The 25,425-nt window shown below is 41.0% G+C and overlaps 2 protein-coding genes across 6 annotated transcripts in view; one reads left to right on the top strand and one right to left on the bottom strand.

The window, feature by feature from the left end:
• Positions 1-6,356: 6,356 nt before the first annotated feature.
• Usp1 (ubiquitin specific peptidase 1) lies at positions 6,357-18,400 on the top strand. Its single transcript, XM_050136413.1, has 9 exons — positions 6,357-6,813; positions 9,106-9,344; positions 10,806-10,926; positions 11,449-11,553; positions 12,593-12,753; positions 13,866-14,557; positions 15,181-15,351; positions 15,884-16,085; positions 16,900-18,400. The coding sequence occupies exons 2-9, from the start codon at positions 9,175-9,177 to the stop codon at positions 17,627-17,629; spliced, it is 2,352 nt and encodes a 783-aa protein (XP_049992370.1). The 5' UTR covers positions 6,357-6,813; positions 9,106-9,174; the 3' UTR covers positions 17,630-18,400.
• A 1,451-nt stretch (positions 18,401-19,851) lies between these two features.
• Positions 19,852-25,425, bottom strand: part of Dock7 (dedicator of cytokinesis 7) — a 185,533-nt gene continuing 179,959 nt past the window's right edge. For all 5 annotated transcript variants that reach the window (XM_050136364.1, XM_050136365.1, XM_050136367.1 and 2 more), the window contains 2 exons: positions 23,345-23,512; positions 19,852-20,295 (listed from right to left, as the gene is read on the bottom strand). In XM_050136364.1, coding sequence (XP_049992321.1) covers positions 20,253-20,295; positions 23,345-23,512 — 211 coding nt within the window. In that variant the 3' untranslated portion in view covers positions 19,852-20,252. The remainder of the gene's footprint in view (positions 20,296-23,344; positions 23,513-25,425) is intronic.

Below are 25,425 nucleotides of genomic sequence, written 5' to 3'. Positions count from 1 at the left end.
ACAAAGAACCCTCAGAGAGAGGACTACTGAACTTGCCTAAAGGTGAGATTATTCTTTCGGGGTTCCTGATTCATGAAAGAGTCTGTGAGACATTCTGCAGGACACAGCAGATAGTGACTGAACTGTCTTTGAAATTTCCTGCTTCATGGAAAAGTCTGCTGGATACTATGGGCCTGAAGGCCAAAGATGGGTGTCCCAACAGTACAAAAAACTGTGGGTGACTGTCCAGGAAGCGAGATGTCTCTGTCATTTCTAGATTTTGGAAGTTGCTTATTTCTTGTTTTCTTAGGTAATATTATATCCTTCTGGAGTCTTTGATGGAGTTGAAGAATAGGTAGATAGTTATAGTTTTCCATTGTTATTATAAAATATAAAATAGATATAAATATTGTAACTGTAATTCTTGCTTTATAACTGTTTTGTTATATATGATTTTACTATGTTAAAGTGAAAGCTTTCTTTTTTGTTTAAAAAGAAAAAGGGGACATGATGGAGGAGGGTCATCTGTCTATGTGTTACTTTCATTGGTCAATAAAGAAACTGCCTTGGCCCTTTGATAGGACAGAAAATTAGGTAGGCAGAGCAAACAGAACAGGATGCTGGGTAGAAGGCAGTGAGGCAGACGCGATGAAGCTCCAACCCAAGATGGATGTAGGCTAGAATCTTCCCGGTAAGCCACCACCTCATGGTGTTACACACATTAATAGAAATAGGTTAATCAAGATATGAGAGTTAGCCAGTAAGAGGATAGAGCTAATGGGCCAACAGTGTTTAAAAGAATACAATTTGTGTGTTGTTATTTCGGGTGTAAAGCTAGCCATGCAGGAGCCAGGCAGGATGAAAAGCAGGCCTGCTCACCTCCTCACTACATAGGCTTGTTCCCATCTAGCCTTTAAAGCTTAAATTAACCCATTTGTATTAATCTACATTCTATGCCCTGTTCAGTACCATGCATCCTACTTCCTCTGTGTCTGACTGGTAAATCCCATCTCTTTTCCCAGAGTTTCTATCTCTTTGCAGAAGTCCCACCCATCCTTTCCTGCCTAGCTATTGGCCATTCAGCTCTTTATGCATGCTGGCTAGGTTTCTTTTGTTGTTTAATGCTTTAATCATTTAAGAGGGAACCTCACTTGAGAAAGTGTCCCCACCAGATTGGTCTGTGGGAAATCCTGCAGTGCACTGGATGAGTGACTGATGTGGAGGACTCGGCCCATGATGGGTGGTGCCAGTACCAGGCAGATGGTCCTGAGCTGTATAGTAAAATGGGCTGAGCAACTATGGAGAACGAGCTAGTAAGCAGCACTCCTCCTTAGTGTCGGCTTCAGTTCCTGCCTCACCTGCCTTAGTGATGGACCGTTACCTAGCAGTGTAAGATGAAATGAGCTCTTTCCTCTCTAAGTTGCTTTTAGTTGTTTTATCACAGCAACAGAAACCCTAAAGCATAGATCAGTACCAACAGTGGGTAACGTTGTGACAAACCTGATCCATGATTTGCAGAGGACTGTAGAGGGATTTGGGACTCTAGGCTAGAAAAGCCATTGAGTTTTCAGAACTCAGCTATTATCGCAGTAATTTAAAAGAGACTGCGGAGAGTCTGGTTTGTAAAGTTTCAGAGGGGAGATTTTAGAATCCATGAAAGAACTTAGTGGAACCATTCAATATTCTGAACTAAGAATCTGTGGTTCTGGTCAGCTGCAGCTGAAGAATTAGCTGTGATTAAGAAGAGGCGGGCATCAGTGAAGGAAAATCTTCTGGGAAGCGTTTCCTCTGGATCAACACACAGAACCTATGATCCAGAGGGGCCCAAGGCTTGCACTGGCAGCTGAATTTGGTAATGTGTAAGAGTTTCTTAGCTTATATTGTTTTGAAGTTCATGGACAGCAGCTAAAGCTTCGCACCACGAGAGACCACTGGAGAAGGTGCAGTCCCAGTTGCCATAGGATCTCCAGGGTTGAAGGGATAACAGAGAGCACATCCCTATATCTACCACACTTGATTGAGGGGGTTCTCTTACAGTGTCAGAGAATCAGTCCATTATCATCATCACAGGGAATATGGCAGCATGCTGGCAGATGTGGTTGGTGTTGGAGCTGAAAATACTACATATTGACTTAAGAGGCAACAGGAAGTCAACTGATAGTTACACTGAGGGAAGCTTGAACAAAAGAGACCTCAATGCCTGCCCCCACAGTAATACTCTTCCTTCCTTCTATTAGTGCCACTCCTTTTGGGGGCCATTTTCTTCCAAAACCCCCGTATTGTTTGAACAAAAACGTGGCACTAACAGCGCATTGCAGAGGATGACAACCTGCAGTGATGTGTTGCTTATGTTTTTAACAAATAAAGCTTGCTGAATATCAGGGTGCAGAGCTAAGTAAGCCACTAGAGGCCAGGCAGTGGTGGTACAAACCTTTAATCCCAGGACTCAGGAGACAGAGGCAGAGGGATTTCTGTTAGTACAAGACCACCCTGAGCTACACAAGACTGAATCTAAAAGAGAAACAGAACTCACACAAGGGTGATCCCAGCACTTCGGATCCCACGCCTTTAATCCTGGCACTAGGGAGGCGCAGGCAGGAGTGATATGGTTAGATGGAGAGAGGAATATAAGGGGGAAGGAGACAATCATTCAGTCAGTTTGAGGTTTCGTGGACACAGTTGTAGTCTGAGGACAGAACCGCCCCTTCGGTCTGAGCATTGGTAAGGTAAAAGGTCTTTTTAGTGGCTGGCTGCTCTGCTTCTCTGATCTTCAGCATTAACCCCTATATCTGACTCTGGGTTTTTTACTAAGACCAACTAGAATTCATGCTACAAAAACCTAAGACTGATTTATATTATTAACTAGCTTTGTCTCTTGTGTATTTGCTGGCTGGGTTTGGTCTTTGTCTCCTTAGGTGTATCTTATATGAAGTAGGCAACTTTATCTTTTTAAAAAACCATTGTGAGTCCAGGCACATACCATGGCATATGTGTTGTCAGAGAATGTTTGGAAGTTGGCTTTTCTCCTTCCACTGTGGGTTCAAGGTTGTCTGGTTTCACAGAAAGGATTCTAACCCACTGTGGCACTGGCTGGTCTTCTTTCCCTTCTCCCCTCTCCTCCTGTTTTTGAGATAGCTGAGCTGGGCTGTGACTCATGAGTCTCCTAAGCCTTCAAAGTGCTAACGTAATAGGTATTCACCACATACTTATATCTCAGTGTGCTGAAGAACACCAGTCCTTTGAATTTCTGGTAATTCTCCTGCCTCAGATCCTTGGTGAAGATACTACAGGTGTGCACCCCTATACCTCGTATAACTCCTACTCATGTAGCATTTCCATTGTTACCTTATTTCAAGCAACCATTTATTCCCTGGCTTTGTGAACCATCCTCTCAGTGGATATTTCTGCTTGTGCCCTAAGGTCCAGTCTTTTCCATCACAAGTCACTCCCCCTCACGCCCCCAGGACAGGGGTTCTCTGTGTTAACAGCTCTGGCTGTCCTGGAACTTGCCTTAAACTCACAAAGATCCACTTGCCTCTTCCTGAGAGCTGGGATTAAAGGCACAAACCACCACTGCCTGGCTCAAAGTCACTTTGAAGCCTTGCTATCTTCTAGTTCAGAACTATTTGATGGCATTCAAGTCAATTTAATCAGAGCTCAGACACGCCGGAAAGGAGATTATGGTAAGGGACATGGGCAGGAAAGAGCCCTCCAACCTGAAGTGTGGCTGAAGCTTCTGCCGGCTGAGATTTCCAAAACCTGTGCTGTAAGGCTGGATACATACCTTTTTTTTTTTTTTTTTTTGGTTTTTCGAGACAGGGTTTCTCTGTGGTTTTGGAACCTGTTCTGGAACTAGCTCTTGTAGACCAGGCTGGTCTCGAACTCACAGAGATCCGCCTGCCTCTGCCTCCCGAGTGCTGGGATTAAAGGCGTGCGCCACCACTGCCCGGCTGGATAATTGTACAAAGATATTTAATGCTAAAGCAACGACGACCCAGGCTTAAGGTTGGAGAGTGTATGACCCTGAGCAGAGCCTCACACCTTCCCTAGACACCTGAGAATCTTTTGTTTGTTTGTTTTTTGAGACCTGGTTTCTCTTCGTAGCTTTGGAGCCAGTCCTGGAACTTCCTCTGTAGACCAGGCTAGCCTTGAACTCACAGAGATCCGCCTGTTTCTGCCTCCCCGAGTGCGGGGATTAATGGTGTATGCCACCTCTGCCTGGCATCACCTGAGAATCTTAAAAGAATTTTAGTTTTGTTTTCTTACCTCTCAGTATCCCTGTGGGCTAGATTTTTACTTTAACAACCACAATCCTGTCAGGAGCCCCCTAGAAGCCGTTCAGAGATGTCATTTTAGGTTTCTTAGAAGCTCTTTAAAAACTGAAACTTCAAATGCCACCCAAATCCTATGAATGAAAGAAGAGCTGCGACTGACTGTCCCTTGAGTTTGTACTCACACTTGGGCAGGTCTCTCTGGGGCTCTTCTTTAAGGAGCCCCCATCCATCTTGCCTTTTGTCTTTCCCACTGAGCCTCTCTGAACCTTCATCCTTACCCCTACATTAAAGTATCTCCGAACTCCAATCCTGCTTCACAAACTGTCTTCACAAAATGTGTTTCTGTGACTCAGTCGCGATTTGGACTGAGTGCAGGTCCCTAAAGGTTGACAGGAACTCCTTAGGCTGCTGAGAGTGACCCTGGGGAGATGTGCCTCCTTGCTTGTCCCCACGAATGCTCATTGCTCCGGTCTTTCTTAGAGTCTATGCTAAAAGCATCCTGCCCCCTCTGCTTTTCTAACTAAAGCTTCGAAGTGTTATGTAGTGCTATTTCATTTGTATTTTAATAAATGAAGCTCTCCTGAAGATCAGTGTAAAACAGCTACCTTGGTCAGCCTTACAGACCAGACAGTGATAAGACACAACTTTAAACCCGGTAGCAGAACTTGTTTGCCAGAGAAACCCGGCGGTGCACGCCTTTAATCCCAGCCCTAGAGAGGAAATAAAATGGGAGGAGACAGCTCTCACACAGTCTCATTCTGAGATTCCTGAAGGCAGGATCGCCATTTCAGACTGAGGTAAGAGCTAGTGGCTGGCTGTTTTACTTTTCTGATCTTCAGGCAAGCTTTGTTAAGATACAAATGAAATATCACTACAGGGTTACAGATATTTGCAGCTTCCCCTTTGCAAACCCTTTCCAGGTGCACTTCCTGAAGCTGTCTGCCAAAACGCTAAGTCTTTCTAGAGTATCCCATCTAAAACACCCATCTGACACATACAAATCTAACCACTTACATTATTTCAAATCACCAGTTTAATTTCGGTCTCCCGTAGACTGTAAAGCACTCCCCATGTTATCCCTACCACCCCGGGAAAAAGCCTGGCAATACAGTGGGCACTAAAACCAAACCAAATCAAACAAGCAAAACCCAACTTGAACGGATTTAGTGAGTTCTCAATGCGGCACCGCACAAAGACACAGCAAGCAAAACCGAATCCTCCAAACAGGCAGTTCGGTACCAGCTCGCGCCAGAACCCGCCGCGGCTTGTGCCGCGAGAGACCAGCCTGCAAATTAAAACTCCGCAGCCTTGGGCTGAGCACTGCCTAGCTCGGGCGGTGCTTGTTTTTATGGACTGGCTTGGGACCGGGCCGCGGCTCCCGCAGCGAACAGGACACCCAGCGGGCGCCGAGCAGCTAACCAGCGCGTCAGCCATTTTCCGAGTCTCTAGCGACCATGCCAGAAAGCGCACGCCAAAGAAGAAAAAAGAAAAGTGGACGGGGTAGGCGGGCCTGCACCGGGGCCTCGCCCCAGGAGCCACACCCTCGGTCGCCGCCTCCCAGGGCTAACAAAACGCACAGCGGAACTCTAACCGCCGGCAGCGAAAGCGCGCACGGGAGCGCCAATCAGCGCGGAGAGAGGCGCTCCGGGCCGCCGCACGCCCAACCAGGCGGGCAGGACTCGCTCCCTCTACTTTGTTATTGGCCAGCCATTCCTCTCTGCCCGCTGATTGGCTGGTTGTGCGGACACTTCTGATTGGCTCTCCCTGCCGGGGCGGAGGCAGGAGGCTTTGGAAATTGTTCCTTCTGGATTGGCGCATTTGAGCACCTGAGGCAGGGGCTGTCCCGGCCACTCCCTGTCCCATCTCCCGACCCGTACGCTCCCTCCCCTTCAACTCGCGAGCCCGAATGTTTAAAAAGAATTAGGAAAAAAAAAAAAAAAAAAAAGAGGGCGTGAACGAGCTCCTGCGCGCCAGCCCGGCCTCCTGCGCAGCGCGCGCCTCTGCGAGGACCCGCGCGAGCTGCCCGCGCCGCTGCCTGCGCTGTTGAAAGTGCAGAACCCGTTAGGCCCTGGGAGGAACTACCGTTCCAGCTGGTTCCGGAGCCGAGCGCGCCGCTGGCGAGGGGCGTTCGCGCGGCGGCTCGCGCCTTCCGCGTCTCTGCAGCGTGGGGAGGAGAACCGGCACTTTCCGAGGACGCCACCTCCAGCCGCGACGCTGGCGCGGGCGGGGGTTCACTCGCGGGGGTCCTGAGACTGAGGAAAACGCGCCAAGTTCCCGTCGGTGGCCGAGCGGGGACCCTCCGGCTCGGGAGCGCCACCACCGCTGTGCAGCCCGGAGCCTTCCCGGCCGGGCTGCGCCGGGGATGTAGTGGGGCCGCGGCGGGCAGGACCGAGCGGCGGCCCGGCTCCCGCTCCGCGGACGAATGGTCACTCCCCCGCGGGAGACACTTACCTGCGAGCCTTCTCCCGGGACTGCGGCGGGGCTCACCTGTCGCGCCCGCACTCTGCCCGGCTGGTCTCCCCGGCGGCGGCGCCGCGGACTCGCTCAGGGCCATGACCGGGTAAGGAGGGCCGAGGCTTCGGGGCTCCGCGGTTGCGGGGCAGGTGCGGACTGTGGGAGCCCCCCCAGGCCCGGGCTGCGCTGCGGGAGGTCGGGGGAGGGGGAGCGGGCGGGCGCGGCGACCCCGGGGCGGGCACCCGGCAGCTTGTGTCCCTCTGCCCGCGCCTTTCGTAACAGGAGCGCTGGCTCGGAGAAGAGGCGATCTCTGTGTCCCGGGTCGGGGTTTGCGAAATTTTACCGCGCATTTTTTTGACTTACACTTTCCCCAGAAGTGTGAACGGCGCCACGTGTCTTAACCCTGCGCCCAAGGTCTTGTCTTTATTGTTTCTTACTTTTTAAAAAAAAAAAATGTTTGAGTACTGTGCTTTTACACAGATTTGAAAAGCAATGGGTCGGGGGTTCCCGGTGTCATTTGGTCAGGAAGGTTTACCGTTAAGTTCATTGTACGAAGCTTGATTTATAAAGTTCGCGAGAGATGTTTTTGCCCGAAAGCCCCTGCTTAGAAGGGACGGTGAGAGCGTAAGATCGGGCACCTGGGAAAGTGTCACCCTCTCGGCGACCGTCAGTGCTGGCTGGTTGGAGGGGCCGGGAGGGGATGGTCGGCAGAGGTGAGGTCCGCTATTTCAGCTGACTGATCACTTTCTCCGTCTCCCATTGGCTCCCAGCAAGGCACCTTTCTCGAGTCGTTAATGCTTGGGGCTCTCTGACAGTTTAGCGAAGGCTGATTTGTTATTATTCATAACGTTAATGTTTTCATTATCAAAGAATAGTAGCAGCTTATTGATAATGTTTCATCAGGGGGCCAGGAGACAAAATTTAAGTTGCAGACAAGATGGGAAAATTCGTCAGCTTAAAATTCTTCCTGAGATGATTCCCCAAAAATGTTTCCACTGCAGTGTACACTGGAGTTGATGTTTAGGTAGGAGTTGAGTGGCTTCTTGTGTACCTCAATTTACTACTCAGGTACCTACATTTGAAACTCGTTCATATTTTAGGGATATTGAGATGAAAAACTATTTTTCTTCTAGATATCCCAAGTGAAAAATAAACTTCTATAAAGTATCCCAAATATTGCCATATCCTTTTTTCCTCCCATTTTGAAGTTTTTACCTTGAAACAGGGTAGAAACCTTGTTCAGTGTAGTTTAAATCATAGAGTTTAGAAATAATTGGAGCTGGGTGTGGTGGCTCACAGAACATTCAAAGCAGCACTAGGGAGAGGCCGAGGCAGGTGGATCTCTGAGTTCCAGGCCAGCCTACACGCGGCATTCCAAGACAGCCAAGGCTGTACAGTGAGACCTTGCTCCAAGACAAAATTGGCAAACTAAAGAATACTGTAATTTTTAATGCGCATGACATGGAGCAAGTTTTTCCACCCATGGTTCCAGCTTTGTATGTGTAGCTTCTTTCGGATTTTATAACTAAAGGCCAGATAATGTGCTTTTCTCTGTATGTGAATTACAGCTGTGTAGAGACTTCATTGTGTGTATCATAAATTGACTATAATGGCCGTGGAAAGAACATTCTTCAGTGTTCACTACTATTGTGGCTTTTCATTTGTCTCTGGGCTTTTTTTCTTTACAATTAGATACGTTTTGTGTAAATCTATTTTTTTTAAGCTGGTGTGTGTGTGTGTGTGTGTGTGTTTGGATGTGCACACAAAGGTCAGAGGGCACCTTCAGAAATTGGGTTCCTGGGCTCAAGCTCAAGCTGTCAGGCTTATTATTATTAGCAAGTGCCTTTACCCACTTGGTCACCTTACCAGCCCTGGGTTTTTACTTAATTCTATGACTTTATTGTGCTTTGTGTATGATTTTACTAAATGGGTATTTTGTGATGTGGCCCTTTATATATACTGAAGTAGTAAGACTTTAGTAGTACATCTTTGAGAAAGTTAGACAGTGTAGCTTCATTTAATCCATCAGTTCTCACCTTGTGGATTGTGGCTCCGTGGTGGTCAAATGGCTCTTTTACAGGGGTTGCATACCAGAAATCCTGCATATTATATATTTACATTGCGATTTGTAACAGTAGCAAAATTACAGTTAGGAAGTAGCAACACAATTTTATGGTTGGGGGGTCACCACAACATGAGGAACTGTATTAAAGGGTTGCAGCATTAGGAAGGTTGAAAAGCACCTATTGAAGCAATAATCCCTAAGTGTCGACTGCCAGGTGTTAGGTTTTTATATATGGTGTCCTGGTGTGTACCATTCTTTTAGCTTTCACAGTTGTTAATTTGGTCACCTACACCTGATGACTAACTACATCCTTTTTGTTTGTGTGATTAACAGATACAATTGGTGATTACAGCTGCCTTCTAAAAGTTAATTCTCCTCAACTCCTCGCAATTTTAAAAGAAAATGCCTGGTGTCATACCTAGTGAAAGTAATGGGCTTGCAAGAGGGAGTCCCTCAAAGAAAAACAGACTTTCTTTGAAGTTTTTTCAGAAAAAGGAAACTAAAAGAGCTTTAGATTTCACCGATTCTCAAGAAAATGAAGAAAAAGCTTCTGAATATAGAGGATCTGAGATGTATGTATTTTATTTTAAATATATTTCTGTACTTTATTCTGAGTCAATGAAGGAACACTGAACTTGGGTTGATCCTTCTGCACTGACCTGACAGTTGACATAGGTTAAATACTCATGAATTTGCATTCAGTGAGACAAGCTGTGTCCTGGTGATTTCTCCTAGGGTCACACCCACAGCATTAACCCATTAGCATAACAGCTGCCTTGTGAGTGGTTGAGACTAAATTGGGGTACTATCAAGTGAAACTAGAGCCAGGCTGCAGTGGTATGGGTCTTTAATTCCTGCACTTGGGAGGCAGAGACAGGCGTGTCTCTGTGAGTTCAAGGCCAGTCTGCTCTACCGAGGGAGTTCCGGGACTGTCTTTAAACCCTGTCTTTAAAAAGCAAAAAAAAAAAAAAAAGGGGGGGGTAGGGGGGGTGGGTGGAGAAACCATCAGTTTATGCAGGGCATTGCACGTAGAGACGAGATTTCTTTGGTTGGTTCAGAAGACTTGACTCAGAACAACTCAGGAGCAGGAGAGTTGCACATTATATTGAAACTGGATTTTAAAAATGGCTTTTAATGCACATTAATTCTTTAGTCACTAAAAAGATACGGAGAGAAGGAATGCATACAAAGTACAGATGAGTCCAACATAAAAGTGGATAAAGCTAATTATTTTTCTAGTCTAAACTCATGTTTTCCGTTTTTTATGGTGGATAAGTGCACAAAAAATGTAATTGATGGTGGCAGTGTAAAGCCCTGAATGGAACTCCCTGGTTTCAAATGGCTGTCCTATAGGACTGAACAAGTGTTTGAGTGCCTACCTTAGTCTAGCTGCATGGTGTTTTTATTGTAATTCATTATAATGTAAAGTTATTTTTAAATTAAAAATAAGGAATAAAAGTGAATATTTCAAATTACTCTAGTTGGGGTCTTAGTTCAACAAATGAGTGGTTTGTTGGGTAACAAAATAAGATTTTATCCCGTGTATGTTTTCCCAGTATTTGTTAGGGTTAGTTTTATAGCTCCGTGATCTCCTGGGTTCAATCCCAAGTACCAAAGATCGAAAAAAGGTGACCTATTTAAGTGAGGAGAAGCAGTCTAATTCTCTTCATAGACTTTCTTCTAAACCTTTACGAATAGGACCTAGTGTATAACCTCTTTAAATAGTGTTGCTAATTATTAGCTCATTCCCAGGTTTATATTCATAATTAAATTGATTAAAAATGTCCCAGTAGGTGAAAGAAACCACCATATCAGTTCATTTACTTTTATGGGACTAACATCCTCTTTAGGGAATTATCTGGAGGTTTGTAGAGTGTGACTTAAAGTCTCCACGGGGGTATGCTTATTTTGAGTCTGAAATGTTTCCTCTTGAAACTGCCATCTGACTGTTCATATCATACCCCATTGTAAAAACCTAAACTTAGCGCAGCAGCCTTCCCACTTTACATCATCTCTTCCCTTTATGTTAACAGTGACCAGGTTGTTCCTGCTGCACAGTCCTCACCTATAAACTGTGAGAAGAGAGAGAACTTGTTACCATTTGTGGGACTGAATAATCTCGGCAACACTTGCTATCTAAATAGCATTCTTCAGGTAAAATGATGTAACGTTTAATGTTTCTTGAAAATTTTAGATTACTGAATGGCTTTGTCTATACTTTGTTTACCTTTATTTGTAAACCAAATTAGGCTATAATACGCTAACTGCATCTTATTAAACTTCCTGTGGGGTAAGAAAAAACAAAGGGGAGATATTAAAATTGGGAAGATTGCTTAAAAGGAAGGTGCCAAACCATTCCCCCCCCCCCTTCTTTGCCTGCTTTATTCCTGGTGCTGTGTCCACTTAAAAACTCTTGTTATTTTGTGTACCCTTAAGATTTTTTGTCGCTTTTTTTTGTCCTTGTAATCTTAATCTTATTAATGTATCTACCTAGGTTCAGTAAGTGCTACTGAGAGTTAGTAGAACAGTGGGTTAGTATTGATGGGGTAGAGAACAAATTTTCATAATGGTCTTAACATCTGAGTTTTAGGTAAGACATTAAAAGTGTCCTATAGAAGGTATTAGTGATTTTAGGTGTATTGTTTGCTCAGTACTTAGACAATGTCCCTTTTGTAGGTGTTATACTTTTGTCCTGGTTTTAAATCTGGAGTGAAACACTTATTTAATATTATTTCAAGGAAGAAAGAAGCTCTGAAGGATGACTCTAATCAAAAAGATAAGGTAAAAAATTAATTTTGTTTTGTTTTTGTTTGTGTTTTTTGCTTTGTTTTTTGGGACAAGATTTCTTTGTAGCTTTGGAGCCTGTTCTGGACATAGCTCTAGTGGCCTTGAACTCAGAGATCTGCCTGCTTCCTGAGTGCTGGGATTAAAAGCTTGCACCACCACTGCCTGGCCAAAAATTTGAAAAGCAAAATAAGATAGGGGGAAGGCCAAACATGGTGGTGCACACCTTTAATCCCAGACACAAGTGGATCTCTGAGGCTGAGGTCAAGCCTGGTTTGTCTCTATTTGATTTCTTGACCAGACAGGGCTACACAGTGACACCCTGTCTCAACAACAAAAAACAACTCACACAAACAAACTAATGGGAGGAGTTAAATTTATTTGATAAATAAGTAAGAGATTAATAGGTTAATATTAATGTTAAATAAAAGGCCGGGGGGGGGGGGGGGGCTGGGGCACCCGCCTTTAATCCCAGCACTCAGGAGGCAGAGGCAGGTGGATCTCTGTGAGTTCGAGGCCAGCCTGGTCTACAAGAGCTAGGTCCAGGACAGGAACCAAAAAGCTATGGAGAAACCCTGTCTCGAAAATCCCCCCCCCCCAAAAAAAGCTAAATAAAAGGTAATAGATTATTAGGAGAGTTCAGAACAATGGTGATAGATTATTTCTGTTGATTTATAAACAAGAATTAAGCTTTTAAGCACTGTATAGTATAGTATTTTTTTATTCTGTTAAAGGACCTTACCAGATTATTCAGTCTTGTGTAGAGGGTTTTTTTTTGGTTTATTTTTTATGCATTGTTTACTAGACAAGTGAAGCTCCACCACTGAGCCACATTCCTAGCCTGAAATGCAAATGTGAATACATTAAAAGAAAACTGATTAGAAAACAGAAAAAAACTTTAAAATGAAAAAGTTGACGTATGTTTAATGGAATTTTTGTTGTACTAAAATTAAAATTAGAAGAGCTACATTATTCAGTTAGACTAAGAAGTAAAGAGGTACGTATTTAATGTTTGTAAATTTTTTTTTCTTGATAGGGAAGCTGCAAAGAAGATCCTTTGGCAAGTTATGAGCTTATATGCAGTTTACAGTCCTTAATAATTTCAGTTGAACAGCTTCAGGCTAGTTTTCTCTTAAATCCAGAGAAATATACAGATGAACTTGCTACACAGCCAAGGCGACTGCTTAACACACTCAGGTATAGCCTCTCTAACACCATTTTATAATTTTTTGTCTGTTTCTGTTTTTAGACAAGAGTGATATATAAATAATAAGGAATAAATGGCAAGAAAATTGAAGCTCCTAGACTCACAGCCTTTTATATCCCAGAGGCTTTGAAAATTAATTTTTAAAAATAAATTATACTAAGTTAATTAGATTCAAATTTATATTAGTCTATTTATATTCTTTACTCATAGTTCTTTCTGATGTGAATTAATAAATTTTCTATCAAAAGATTGTGTGATTATAGGATACTGCCCCATATGTTGATGATTCATACTTTTATATGTGCTATATTACACTCCTTAAAAACATACGGATATATGTGGTATGTGGGCTCCACATCAGATCAGTCTCTGGTGGTAAAGCCTAGGTATTAATACAATTACTTATTTTTGTGGTACTGAGGATCAAACCCAGGCCTTGTACATGCTTGAGCATACACTCCATCATTGATCAACATCCTATAGACCCATATTGTCATCTGAAAATGAAAATACCAGAATTCCTAAACACAAATGGTCCTAAAAATTTCAGATTAGAAATTAGTCTATATACAAAATGTATTATGCATAAAAACTGTAGGTTCTAAATACTTATTATATGTGCTTAAATATTAACACACACACATGATCCATAACATTAAGAAAATTTCATAATGAGACCTGACATAAAAACCTCTTTAGTTTTTGAATAGATGTAGGCCCAGGACATTTATTTACCTTTGTTATGAGGCATTATAAAATGGTGGCCAAGAGCTGATTCTGGACCCTCACTTTGTATCTCTTATGACCCTTTTAAGCAAGTTATTTAGCCTCGTGGCATCTGTCAGTAGTTACTTAATGGCAGTTACTGTGCAGGACACAGCATTTCTAATAAAACCTCATATGGTATAGCACTGTCAGCATTAGTTATTCATAAGATTTTAAGAGGGTCACAGTATGGTGATGGTTTTTACTTTCAACTGTAAATTTAGGTAAGAGGTTTCAAATTAGTAGAATACTTTTGGATATTTAAAATAGTTGATGGAAAATTTTTATGTTACTATACAAAACTAGAATTAGCTAAAATGAACACTTGTATTGATAGGGAGCTCAACCCTATGTATGAAGGTTATCTACAGCATGATGCACAGGAAGTGCTCCAGTGTATTCTGGGAAACATTCAAGAAACATGCCAACTCCTGAAAAAAGACGAAGTGAAAAGTTTGCCTGAACTATCTACAAAGGTAGAAGAAAAATCTCATCAGAAAGAGGAACTAAGAGGAGTTAACAGCATGGAGATCGCCAGTGTGAGGGATCTGGAGGATTTTAAAGAAAAACTCCCAAAAGGGAACTGGAAAAGGAAAAGTGACAGTGAGCCTGGGAACACGAAGAAGAAAGTTAAGTTGTCCAAGGAGTCCCAGTCACTGGAAGAGAACCAGAGACAAACTAGGTCAAAAAGAAAAGCTGCTGGCGACACCTTAGAGGCTTCTCCTAACATCGTCCCCAAGTGTGTTTCTGAAAATGAGAGTGTGAGACCCTCCCAAAAGAAATCAAAAGTTAAAATAAATTGGCTAAAGTCTACAACTAAGCAGCCCAGCATTCTTTCTAAGTTCTGTAGTCTGGGGAAAATAACAACAAACCAGCGATCCAAAGGACAATCTAAAGAAAATGAGTCTGATCTTGAAGAGGACCCAGGGAAACACGAAGGTGATTCTACAGCTAATGGTGGTACACTCGACTCCCCAGGAAGCAGTGGTACACCTGTGGCCGCTAGTGATGTGAAGCCCATAAACAAAGGTCAGTGTAAGTTATTAAAAATGACAAGTTGGGATATTAGTAACTATAGAAATATACAGTAGTTAAGATTTTGTTTTCAGAAGGTAACTTAAACATTAGATGTCAACTGTAGTGTTTAAAGTGTTATACTTGAGTGTATGATCATGTATTATGTAATGCTCTGTATTAATGTTAGGGTAATTTTGCTCGATGGTTTCTAAAGTAGGGAAGTTCAGTACATTTTTAATGGAAAAGCAGTGGGTTTCCCCCCCTTTTATTTACAGAATATGACACAAACTCATAAGGGACACAATTCAGTGAATCTTACTGAGATTTTGTTTATACATATACGCATCTTAGGGAAAATCTGTAGTTAATGTGACTGCCCGATTTTTTTTTTTCTTTCTCTGGGGCAATTCTATAAAGACATGTCTTTGGGAGGCAAGTTGAAGATTCAGCTGACTTTATTCTAAGGATAGTAATTTCTATTTTAAAATGTTTTTGGTAGTGACTATATTTAATAAATAAGGCACTGCTTAACTAGATGTGAAAAAGGTCTTGTGTTCATGATATACTTTATTTCAGTGGGAAATTGATGAATTGGAGTATACTTTATAGACTTAATTTTCCTGATTTCATTTTAGGTGCAGAACAAATTGGTTTTGAACTCGTAGAGAAATTATTTCAAGGTCAGCTAGTATTAAGGACTCGCTGTTTGGAATGTGAAAGCTTAACAGAAAGAAGAGAAGATTTCCAGGATATTAGTGTCCCGGTACAAGAAGATGAGCTTTCTAAAGTTGAGGAGAGCTCTGAAAGTAAGTAAATGGGAGCCTGTGTGCACCATGGTATAGTCAGTTTTCTCCAGAATAGTGTAGTATCCTTGGTATATAATATATAGCTTTCCTGTTATCTTGCACCATTTATTAATTTATGGAATTGTGGCATTTTAATTTGAAATGTTGGAATGCAAAAATGAAATACTTTAATATTGGAGGCCCTAGTATTTGGTAACTGGAGTTGTTTTAAAATTAAATATTTGAGCCACTGTTGTGTTCAGTGTAAACCATGAAAAGTATAGACTGTCCTGAGGAGTCATGAGGCCGGCCGGAGATACTGGCAGTTGACTTACACTTAGCAGGGACTGGGCTGACCTGGCTTTTTTTCTTTTTTTGGCTAATAATATTTAGAAGACATGTATGTGTACTTTCAGGATAACTGAAAGCAAATGAAATCTTGTTAGATGTTGGGGATGGGTTATTTGAAACTGAATGATTATATTGCACATGGAACCTTGTTTAATTTTTGAATGTCTGAAAGATACTATGAGTGAACAATTCTGTTTTATAGTTTCTCCAGAGCCAAAAACAGAAATGAAGACCTTGAGATGGGCAATTTCACAATTTGCTTCAGTGGAAAGAATTGTAGGGGAAGACAAATATTTCTGTGAAAATTGCCATCATTATACGGAAGCAGAGCGAAGTCTCTTATTTGATAAAATGCCTGAAGTTATCACTATCCATCTGAAGTGCTTTGCTGCTAGTGGCTTGGAGTGAGTATTGTGAATGAACTGAGGGTCTGTCAGAAACAACTCTGCTCTCCGCAGGCAGGCTGTCGGGGCATACATCCTACATAACTGTGCTCTTGGGGGCTGGTGGTACAGCTCAGATAGTGTGCTTGTCTAGCAAAGTGAGCTCTCAGATTTGGTCTCTAGCACCAAAAGAAAAATAAAAAACTAGTACAATTCTCAAATATATCCTTTCTTATTATGTAGGTGCTAGTTGTAGTATTCTGCTTTAGTGGAACTGACTGAAATGGGGAAATCTTTAATACTTCTTTCCTTCCCCTTCTCTGAGGCAGGGTTTCGCTGTTAACAGCCAAAGCTGGCCTCAAAATACAGCTGTCCCCTTGCCTCAGAGGCTGCAGCTAGAATTAGAGGTGTGAGACACCAGACTCATGCATACTTTTTGGGAATATAACAAAGCAAAATTCTTTTCAGTTTTAAGGAAAGCTGGAAATTGAACTCATCTCTGAAAACTGGAGAAATTTTATAGTTGGGAATTTGTCTATAAGTTATTAAAAATAGATATAAAATGGATGTTTTGGATATCTGTCTTTTCTGACATGCTGTTGCACACTCCATGGTCTTTCACCTGCCTGTGCTTCCCAAATGCCAGGATTAAAGGTGTGCATTATTACACCTAGGTTCTATTTTAATATTTTTGTGTATGTGCTTTTTCAAAATTGAGGTCTTAGTCTGTCTTTGCTCATAACTAAACATTAAGGGCTTAATATTTGGTTTCACATTGTGTGTAAAATTTTACATTTAAAATGGAATTACAGGAAACCTTTTTTTCCTTCCAAAGGTTTGATTGTTATGGTGGTGGACTTTCCAAGATCAACACTCCTTTACTGACACCTCTGAAACTGTCCCTAGAAGAATGGAGCACAAAGCCGACTAATGACAGCTATGGATTATTTGCTGTTGTGATGCACAGTGGCATTACCATTAGTAGTGGGCACTATACTGCTTCTGTTAAAGTCACTGATCTTAACAGTCTGGAACTAGATAAAGGGAATTTTGTGGTTGACCAGATGTGTGAGATAGGTAAGCCAGAGCCACTGAATGAGGAAGCAAGGGGGATGGCTGAAAATTACGATGATGAAGTATCAATTAGAGTTGGTGGAAATGCCCAGCCAAGTAAAGTTTTGAACAAAAAAAATGTAGAAGCTGTTGGACTTCTTGGAGGACAAAAGAGCAAAGCAGATTATGAGCTGTACAACAAAGCGTCTAATCCTGATAAGGTTGCCGGGACAGCATTTGCTGAAAATAGAAATTCTGAAACTAATGATACTAATGGGACCCATGAATCTGACAGGAACAAGGAATCCAGTGACCAAACAGGCATTAACATGAATGGATTGGAGAACAAAATTTCATATGTAGTGCAAAGCTTAAAGGAGTACGAGGGGAAGTGGTTGCTTTTTGATGATTCTGAAGTAAAGGTTACAGAAGAAAAGGACTTTTTAAATTCTCTTTCCCCTTCTACGTCTCCTACATCTACTCCTTACTTGCTATTTTATAAAAAATTATAGTGAGTATATTTTCCTTGTGTATATATTAAACAGACCTGGACAAACATTGGTAAAGTTGATTACACCTAAGAGTCTTTAGTTTATCTTTTGAAGCTATTGGATATTATTGGTCTCTCTAGGCTTTTATATAAATAGTGAGATTTTTAAATACTGAAAACCATGTTAATTTTTAGAATCATTTTCCATAGTAGAGACTAGTGATGCATAAAGAAGCTTCTGGGAACAAACTTGTATAGGTACTAAATAATCCAAAATAGAAGTTTGAAAGCAGTTAACACTTTTGGATTTACACAATCTTTTGTGTTTGCTTTTTAAAATAAAGTGCTTGTATTTGTATTCTTCATATTTTGGGGTAATTATCTACTTGATGTTTATAGGTCTGGCTTTTTCACCTGAGAAACAGAATCTCATTCAGTATATTTAGTTTTATAGTAGTCATGGAGCCAGATCTTTGGGTTGTATCAGAGGCACGAAGTCTAGAATGTGTATATTCACAATGATGTATATTTTGTGCCTTCAGTAACTTTGGAAAGTGTCTCAGAAAAGCTGGCAGTCCCTCTATCTTCATAAGAATTTTATATGTATTTATGAAGATGACTCTAGTCAATCTTTTGGGCATGACTAATTTGTATCTCTTCATATTCTGCACGATCTGTATATAGTACATCGACCTAGAGGTATGACCTTTAACTTTTTTAAAAACTGGGAGGTCAATAAAATTTAAGCTGTTTAATAACCATGTATATAAATGTGTGGTTTTTAAATGCATATTTTTATCAAAGTGGAGTTCTTAAAAACAAATGTGTACATACAAGAGAGAATAATCATGTATAATTACCTTCAATACTCAATTTCTGGCAGTGGAGAGCAGAGGTGAAAAGCATTTTCAGAGAGAAACTACTTAAGTCCATCCAAGTTGTCTTAGTTTTAAGACTCTATGTTCGGCACACATAGAAGGTTGACAAAGTTTTAAGTCACTTGTTTTAGGACCACAAGGGACATTCTTGGCATTAAGCTTTTCTTAGAAATGAGTAAGTAGATAATGCTATTGGAATAACATTTCATTCTGATAGGAAAGGTTGCTTATTCCATTAACATTCTCCCGCAGATGGTGTATGGGAATGAAGTCTGCTTGCCTTCTCAGTAGTTGACAATCACTGGTGAATCTTAAAAATCACCATCCTGTGCTATCAGTTAGAGCTGCAGAGAGTTCCAGTCCAGAAAGGTGTTTTCAGAAAACATTGCCAGGAAATATAACAAAACAGAGTAAGAAGTCATTCTAACTCATGAGAAAATAACTGGTATTTCATAACTAAATCATAATTGCATAAATCTTAAAGTCCTGCATGCTACCACTGAGATGTGAAACAGCTCAAGTAACAAAGTGAGAAGTGACAGGTGTGTACTTAGTGTCTTCTCCCTAATGCTACCTCCTTTACCTCCCACAACCTACCAGAGAGGGAAAAGGTGCCATTTCTAATGACTCACCAGTACTCAGCACTTAAGGGTATTATCAGTGCTGCTGTTCTGAAAGCCACAGTGCCAAAAATGTTTGAAACATTCAGGAAACGTCAATATTCATTGGGGTAATGGTGCCAAGTGTGTAAAATGTTGATTTTCTCTGTGTAACTTTTTCATACTGAAATGACAATTACTTTGATGACAGCAACTAATGTATGCATTTTGTAAAAACATGTGACTTCTTACTTAATTGGTAGATTAAAACCAGTGAAGCCCTAGCTCTGTGTTACCATCAGTGATAAGAAATAGCCCTAAAGTAGCTTCTATTTAATAGTTCAGTCAGTGAACTATTAGGTTCATTTGAGGTTAATATATAGGTTAATTTGAGGCACAGAAATCAGTTCAAATTGCTGATGCATGAAGTTGATACTAATAAATGATCCATAAAGATCAAGCTGCTGTCATTACCATATTACCAGTATTAGATATTTTGGTATATAATCATTTATAGAATTTTTTTTTTCTTTTGAGATGTGGTTTCTCTGTAGACCTCCAACTCACAGAGCCTCTGTTTCTTGAGTGCTGGAATTAAAGGCCTGTGCCACCACTGCCTGATTTAATGGAAATGTTTTATCAAATACATTTTTGGCAATTCTTAATAGGTCTTTTTTTGGGAGTAGAATCTGCCACCAACCATTTTTTTGAACAACTCATTTTTTCCCATTGTAATAGAGGAAAAAAAAAAAACAAAATCCCACTCATTAAAATTAGTGTAAACATTCACATATTTAATAGTACCTTTAAAATAAGCATTACTACATTTAAAATGGTTCCAAAATGAATGAATCTATAAATGGTAATATAAATTAAAAAATAAGAACTTAAAGTAAATAAATTTAACATTAGCTATGGTATAAATAATTGTAAATGTGTACTGTACCTTTGAATCATTAAAACTGTTTTTTTAAAAGATGACAGCATGTTACCAGGTTAGACACCACAGCCATAAGCCTGACATGTAACAGCCTGAATCTGGTAGCACATTCTTCAGTGAGTAAATGCTATTGCTTCCAGAATGACATCCAAGTCCTGTGTTGCAATAGACCTCTCAGTCAATGTTGAATACATGGCTCGTTTCAAGTGACTAGAACAAGTGTATACTTTAGAGTTCCATTTTTCGAAGGCTCATTCGGCTGAAGGAATCTCTGAGGAAAATAAGAGAATATGGTTAAGAACGATTTTTAGAAGGTACCAGGTTTTGTTTTCCCTTCATAAACTTTTAAGGGTTTTTTGTTTTCCCTGCCAGAGACACCTCAATATTTAGATGTTCATCTTACATTTTCTATCATATTCTGGTTTACAGATTTCTCTATAGATTAGATGTATGTGATAGCAGCCACTTGGCCAAATCTATTGATTATTTGTCCAAAAGGTTATTTGGATATCTACTTCAAGGTGCCATGGGAGAGATTTCTGAAGTATTCAGAATTACTATGGTAAAAGGTAAGAGTTTTTTTTAATCATAAACTTGAAACCAAACAAGTGTTTCTCAAACTACAGTATCTTCTATGTGGATTTATATATTACTATTTACCATGTTTGAAATTAAGAAAAATTTATTTCACAAAGTAGCTGATTATGTTATTTAAAGAACAAAAAACTTGCAAGGGTAAGGCATGGTGGCTCACACTTTTAATCCTGGCACTCAGGAGGCAGAGACAAGTGGATCTCTGAATTTGAGGTCAGCCAGGGCTGGGTGGTGGTGGCACAGGCCTGTAATCACAGCAATTGGGAGGCAGGCCTGATCTACATTTAAAAAGAGTAGCATTCATACATAACATCTAGCTTAATAGAAGGCCTCAATTCTCCAACCTGCTTCAACAGTCATCTCACCCGGTCTCTGGAAAAGTCCGTTTTACCCATAGGAGAGTATGAAGACAGTCAAGGTCCCAGATCACATTCGACAAAACAACATTCCAGGTTTTATATTTTAGGCAAAATTAAATCCTAAGAAATTTTTATTTCTTAAATTCTAAAGAGTTAAGGATTTTATTCATAAAATGTCTCTATAGATTTCCTTCCTCATGAATTGGCCCTTTTACTCATCCTTTCTAATGTTAGTTAAGTAGGTGCTGTGGGAGTTTAGGAAATGTGGCAGCAGTTACAAAGAGAATGACATTTAGCTTTGAAGTTCAAAGATTGCTTTTTTAGTTCCAAGGGAGAGTTTTAAAGGCTGGATACTACTCATCAAGAAAATGGATTGTTAACTCTCCAGTTTAAGAGTGCTTTCTGCCCTTGCTCTTACAGAAGACCCAGGTTAGGTTCCCAGTACCCATAGGTTGCTCACAACCTTCTGTAACTCCAGTTTGAGGAGATCAGATGCCTTCTAATCTCCAAGGACATCTGCATGCATGCACACACACAGTCTCTGGGAGTACTGGGGATGTAATTCAGTTGAGTGCTTGCCTAGCATGCAGCAATCTCTCTTTTAGTCTAAAACCACACAATCTGGGTCTAGTACCCTTGAAATTGGAGCACTCTGGAGGTGGAGGCAGGACGATTAGAAGTTCATGGCCATTCTCCCCCTACAGATTGAATTCAAGACCAGCCCTGAGTTATAGGATACCTTTTTCAAAAGAATTAATTTTGATTTTTATTTATTTTTTATTTTTTTAAATATTTATTTATTATGTATACAATATTCTGTCTGCATGTATGCCAGAAGAGGGCACCAGACCTCATTACAGATGGTTGTGAGCCACCATGCGGTTGCTGGGAATTGAACTCAGGACCTTTGGAAGAGCAGGCAATGCTCCTAACCGCTGAGCCATCTCTCCAGCCCCCTAATTTTGATTTTTAAAAAAGAAAAAAGGTTCCCTAGATCTGGGCTTCACAATGTATGCCTGGGCAGTAGATGCAGGAAAATGGTCAAAGGTCAACCTGGTTTAAGTAGCAACACTTCAAATCACTGCCACCTTTCAAACAAAACCACCAAACCAAACAACAAAACCCAAAAATTCCTCAGAACCAAAATCTGTATGCCGATATTAAGTTCAGAGGACTAGACTAGGGAGATGACAGGAGCCTCCAGGTGTAACAGACTCAGCACAGGAAAGACTGGAGAGTGCGGGAGAAACTGGAATTAGAATTTTCCAATGCTTGATCACTGGATACCTTGCACCTTCACATACCCTGGGGCTCCTGACCTGCTGGGGCAGTTGGAGATTTCAGAAAGTCTGAAGGGAAAGCTAAAAATGAAGGTGCCTGTTTTCTCTGGGAATTCTGAGAGGAACCTTCCCCATCCATGGATGTAGGATAGGAGTATACATTTTGTATTTCCTCAGTAGTCCAGAGGGAGATAGATGCTCCCTGGAGGATGTGACATAAAGCAGGCCCTTGGCTGACTTCTTCTTTCAAGACAGCATTTGTCTATGTGGCCCAGACTCTCCTTGAATTTACAGCCCTGCTTCAGCTTCTCTAATACTAGTATGACAGCAGTATACAGTAGCTATTTTTCTGAACGGCTATGTGAATTGTTTCACTCAGTGGCTTCTCAAAGGTTATTAAACAACATAATTAGTTAATTAGTACCCTTTTTCAAACAAAAGGGTGATAAAATTGCCACAATAATCCAACAGATAAACAGAAATTCAAAAAAGAATGTGAAAAAAGGGCAGTTTATTTTTATCAGTTTCTGCCCAGTTGGCAGAGCTCAGGTGTTACAGAATGAATGACCGGCACCGCCATGGGTTCTTCACCACAGTCCACCTCAGGTACTAAGCCTGGGGCAAGTACTTCTCGTGTGGAATCAGGATGCAATCGTAGAAAATTCCAAGTCCTTTTTGACTCGTCAAAAAGAGAACACTACTGATGCCTCTGGGACAGTCAGGTCACCTGCTTTAATCTGTGGCAAGGTTATGTAGACTATTGGCCCTGGCTGAGGAAAAGGAAGAACGAGCTCATGAAACATTCTAGTGAATTCTCTCACAAAAGTGCCAGAAGCTGGGACAGGACTTTGTTTGAACAGGTTTATGACGGCAGACTTAGGACTGTTCCAGTTAGCGTATCGTCCACAGAAAAGGCTGACTTTCAGACTGATCAGCGGACAAGTGGCAATGACTCATATACACTAGTTGGATTTATTAGGGTTTGGGGGACACAACTTCTTGAAACTTTATAATAAAAGGTTGTAAAACTTAAAATCGATCAGTTTTTCTTTTCCTAAGAGCTCCAAGGAGGAAGCACAGAGCGTACCTGTGGCAGGTGACAGGCAGCGCTGCCTTGTACAGCTGAGGGATTTTTCTGTTTATCAGTGGCTGCAAGGCCTCTTTAAGGCGGTGATAGTTTCTCTCCAGTTCTCTTTGATACTCCTTTTGATCTGGCCCAATTAAGCTCTTATTTTTTCTTAAGGCATCCTCACACCTATGGGGTAAGAAAATACATGTTTAGATATTCCCCTCCTGGAAATTCATAGTCTTACCCACCCAAAGACAGAGACACGTTTACCATGATGACATTCCATATTTCAGCTGATGGCAAATGATTCTTGTTTTAGGTTTATGGTAGTGTTATGGTTTGCGTATAATATGGCTCTATAGTCTTCATGTGTTGAAGGCTTGTCCCCAGCTCATGATACCGAGAGGACTGGATCACGAGGGTGCTAACTCCATCAGTGACTTAGAGGGTGGGTGGATGGAGCAGTAGGAGTGCTGTGCTTCTGAAGGGTGCTGTGCTGCTCGCTCTCTCCGCTTCCTCTCTGTGACAGGATAGTCATCTGAGTTTCTTCAAAATCTGATAAACACTTCCTGTACTCATTATTCCTGTACTCATTAATTTCAATACATATTTCATTAATTTGTAGCCCAGGCTGGTCTAGAACTTGTGATTCTTCTGCCTCAGCTTCTGAGTACTGGGAAGTGTGTGCCACCATATCTGACTTTCACAGTGATAGGAGATCAAATGGGAGCGGTGGCACATGCCTACAACCCTAGTGGCTGAGAGTCTGAAGCAGGAGAACAGCAAGGCTCACGTGGGCTGTCTCAACACAACAGTCATAGATATATATGTCTATCAATATCTCCTTGCCTGTGAATGCTTAGACAAATGCATAGTTTTAAATGTTTATATTATAAAGAAGAGGCCATCAAGCTTGACAACCTGATTCCAGACACCCACATGGTGTTTGGAAAGAGAGAACTAACTCCTGTAACTTGTCTTCTGGCCTCGAAAGCAGGTCCAGAGCATTTGCATGTGTGTGCATACACAAACACAAATGGAATTTTAAAATTAAAAAGAGTGTTAGTTTCAAATACTAAGCAATTTTAGCAGACTAAGCTCAAAATATGGATTTAAAGTGTGTATCACCTATGTGAACACATGAACCCCAAATCTCTTGTATATGTGGTATCCCATTCAGACACTCTTCTATGTGCATGTTTTATATTTATATGCTTTGCAATAGGAGCACAGCCAGTAGTCTCCAAATATATTCAAAATATACCAGCTAGAGGAAAAAAAGTACATACATTCATATAATGGAACACGCAAAAATTAAGTAACATTTGTAATCACTGAAGACAGCAGCTGACAGAAACCAGTACACACTATTCATTTATATAAGACTAAAAGAATGTAAAACGGCACATCACTCAGGGATTCAGTCATTTCTGATAAAACTGTAAAAACAAGAAAACACTTCAGGAGAGGAAGATAACAGCAGAGTATAGAAACAGATTATTTTAATTCAAGATTAATGAAGATAAATTTTAAAAGAGAACCTCAGACCAAAAGAAGTACATAGACGGTATTATTTTTAGTAATTAAGAACAGATTGAAGTGTCATGAAAATTGATCAGCAAGAGACAGACACCCTATTTATAGGGTTTTAATAAAGCTGGGGGCTGAGACTAGAGTGCTGGCATTCATGGCATTATTAGTGCTGAGACAGTTGGGGTGTATACTATATTAAGAGCCAATAAAAATGTTGATTTTGGCTCAGTGATTTCATGATGGAAATTTTAATTCAACAAAAGAAAGAAGACCCACTGTGCTATAAATTACATCACATTTAAATTCAAACTGAGGAAAACAATATCAAATCAGTTAAATTGATGAATATCACCATTTAAATAATGGTTCTAATTTTAACTGAAATATAGTTTAAGATTATATTTAAACTGTGAACTATGATATTTTGTGTGTGTGTGTGTGTGTGTGTGTGTGTGTGTGTGTTAGTAGAAACACACAGCTAACAGAAAAAAGAAAAAAAGGCATGGCAGGCATGGTGGTGCACACCTTCAATCCAAGTACTTGTGAGGCAGAGGCAGGCAGATCTC

The sequence above is a fragment of the Alexandromys fortis genome, unplaced genomic scaffold (assembly GCF_014885135.2).
Source record: "Alexandromys fortis isolate MF-2015 unplaced genomic scaffold, M_Fortis_MF-2015_v1.1 scaffold_13, whole genome shotgun sequence".
Lineage (NCBI taxonomy): Eukaryota > Metazoa > Chordata > Mammalia > Rodentia > Cricetidae > Alexandromys > Alexandromys fortis.
This window is presented reverse-complemented; position numbering and strand designations above follow the sequence as displayed.

Excerpts from the sequence above, each read along its gene's own strand:
- Usp1 (XM_050136413.1), top strand. The coding sequence starts at position 9,175 with ATGCCTGGTGTCATACCTAGTGAAAGTAATGGGCTTGCAAGAGGGAGT. Across the intron at positions 9,345-10,805 it reads GAATATAGAGGATCTGAGAT|TGACCAGGTTGTTCCTGCTG; the intron begins GTATGTATTTTA and ends TTATGTTAACAG. Across the intron at positions 16,086-16,899 it reads TTTGCTGCTAGTGGCTTGGA|GTTTGATTGTTATGGTGGTG; the intron begins GTGAGTATTGTG and ends TTCCTTCCAAAG.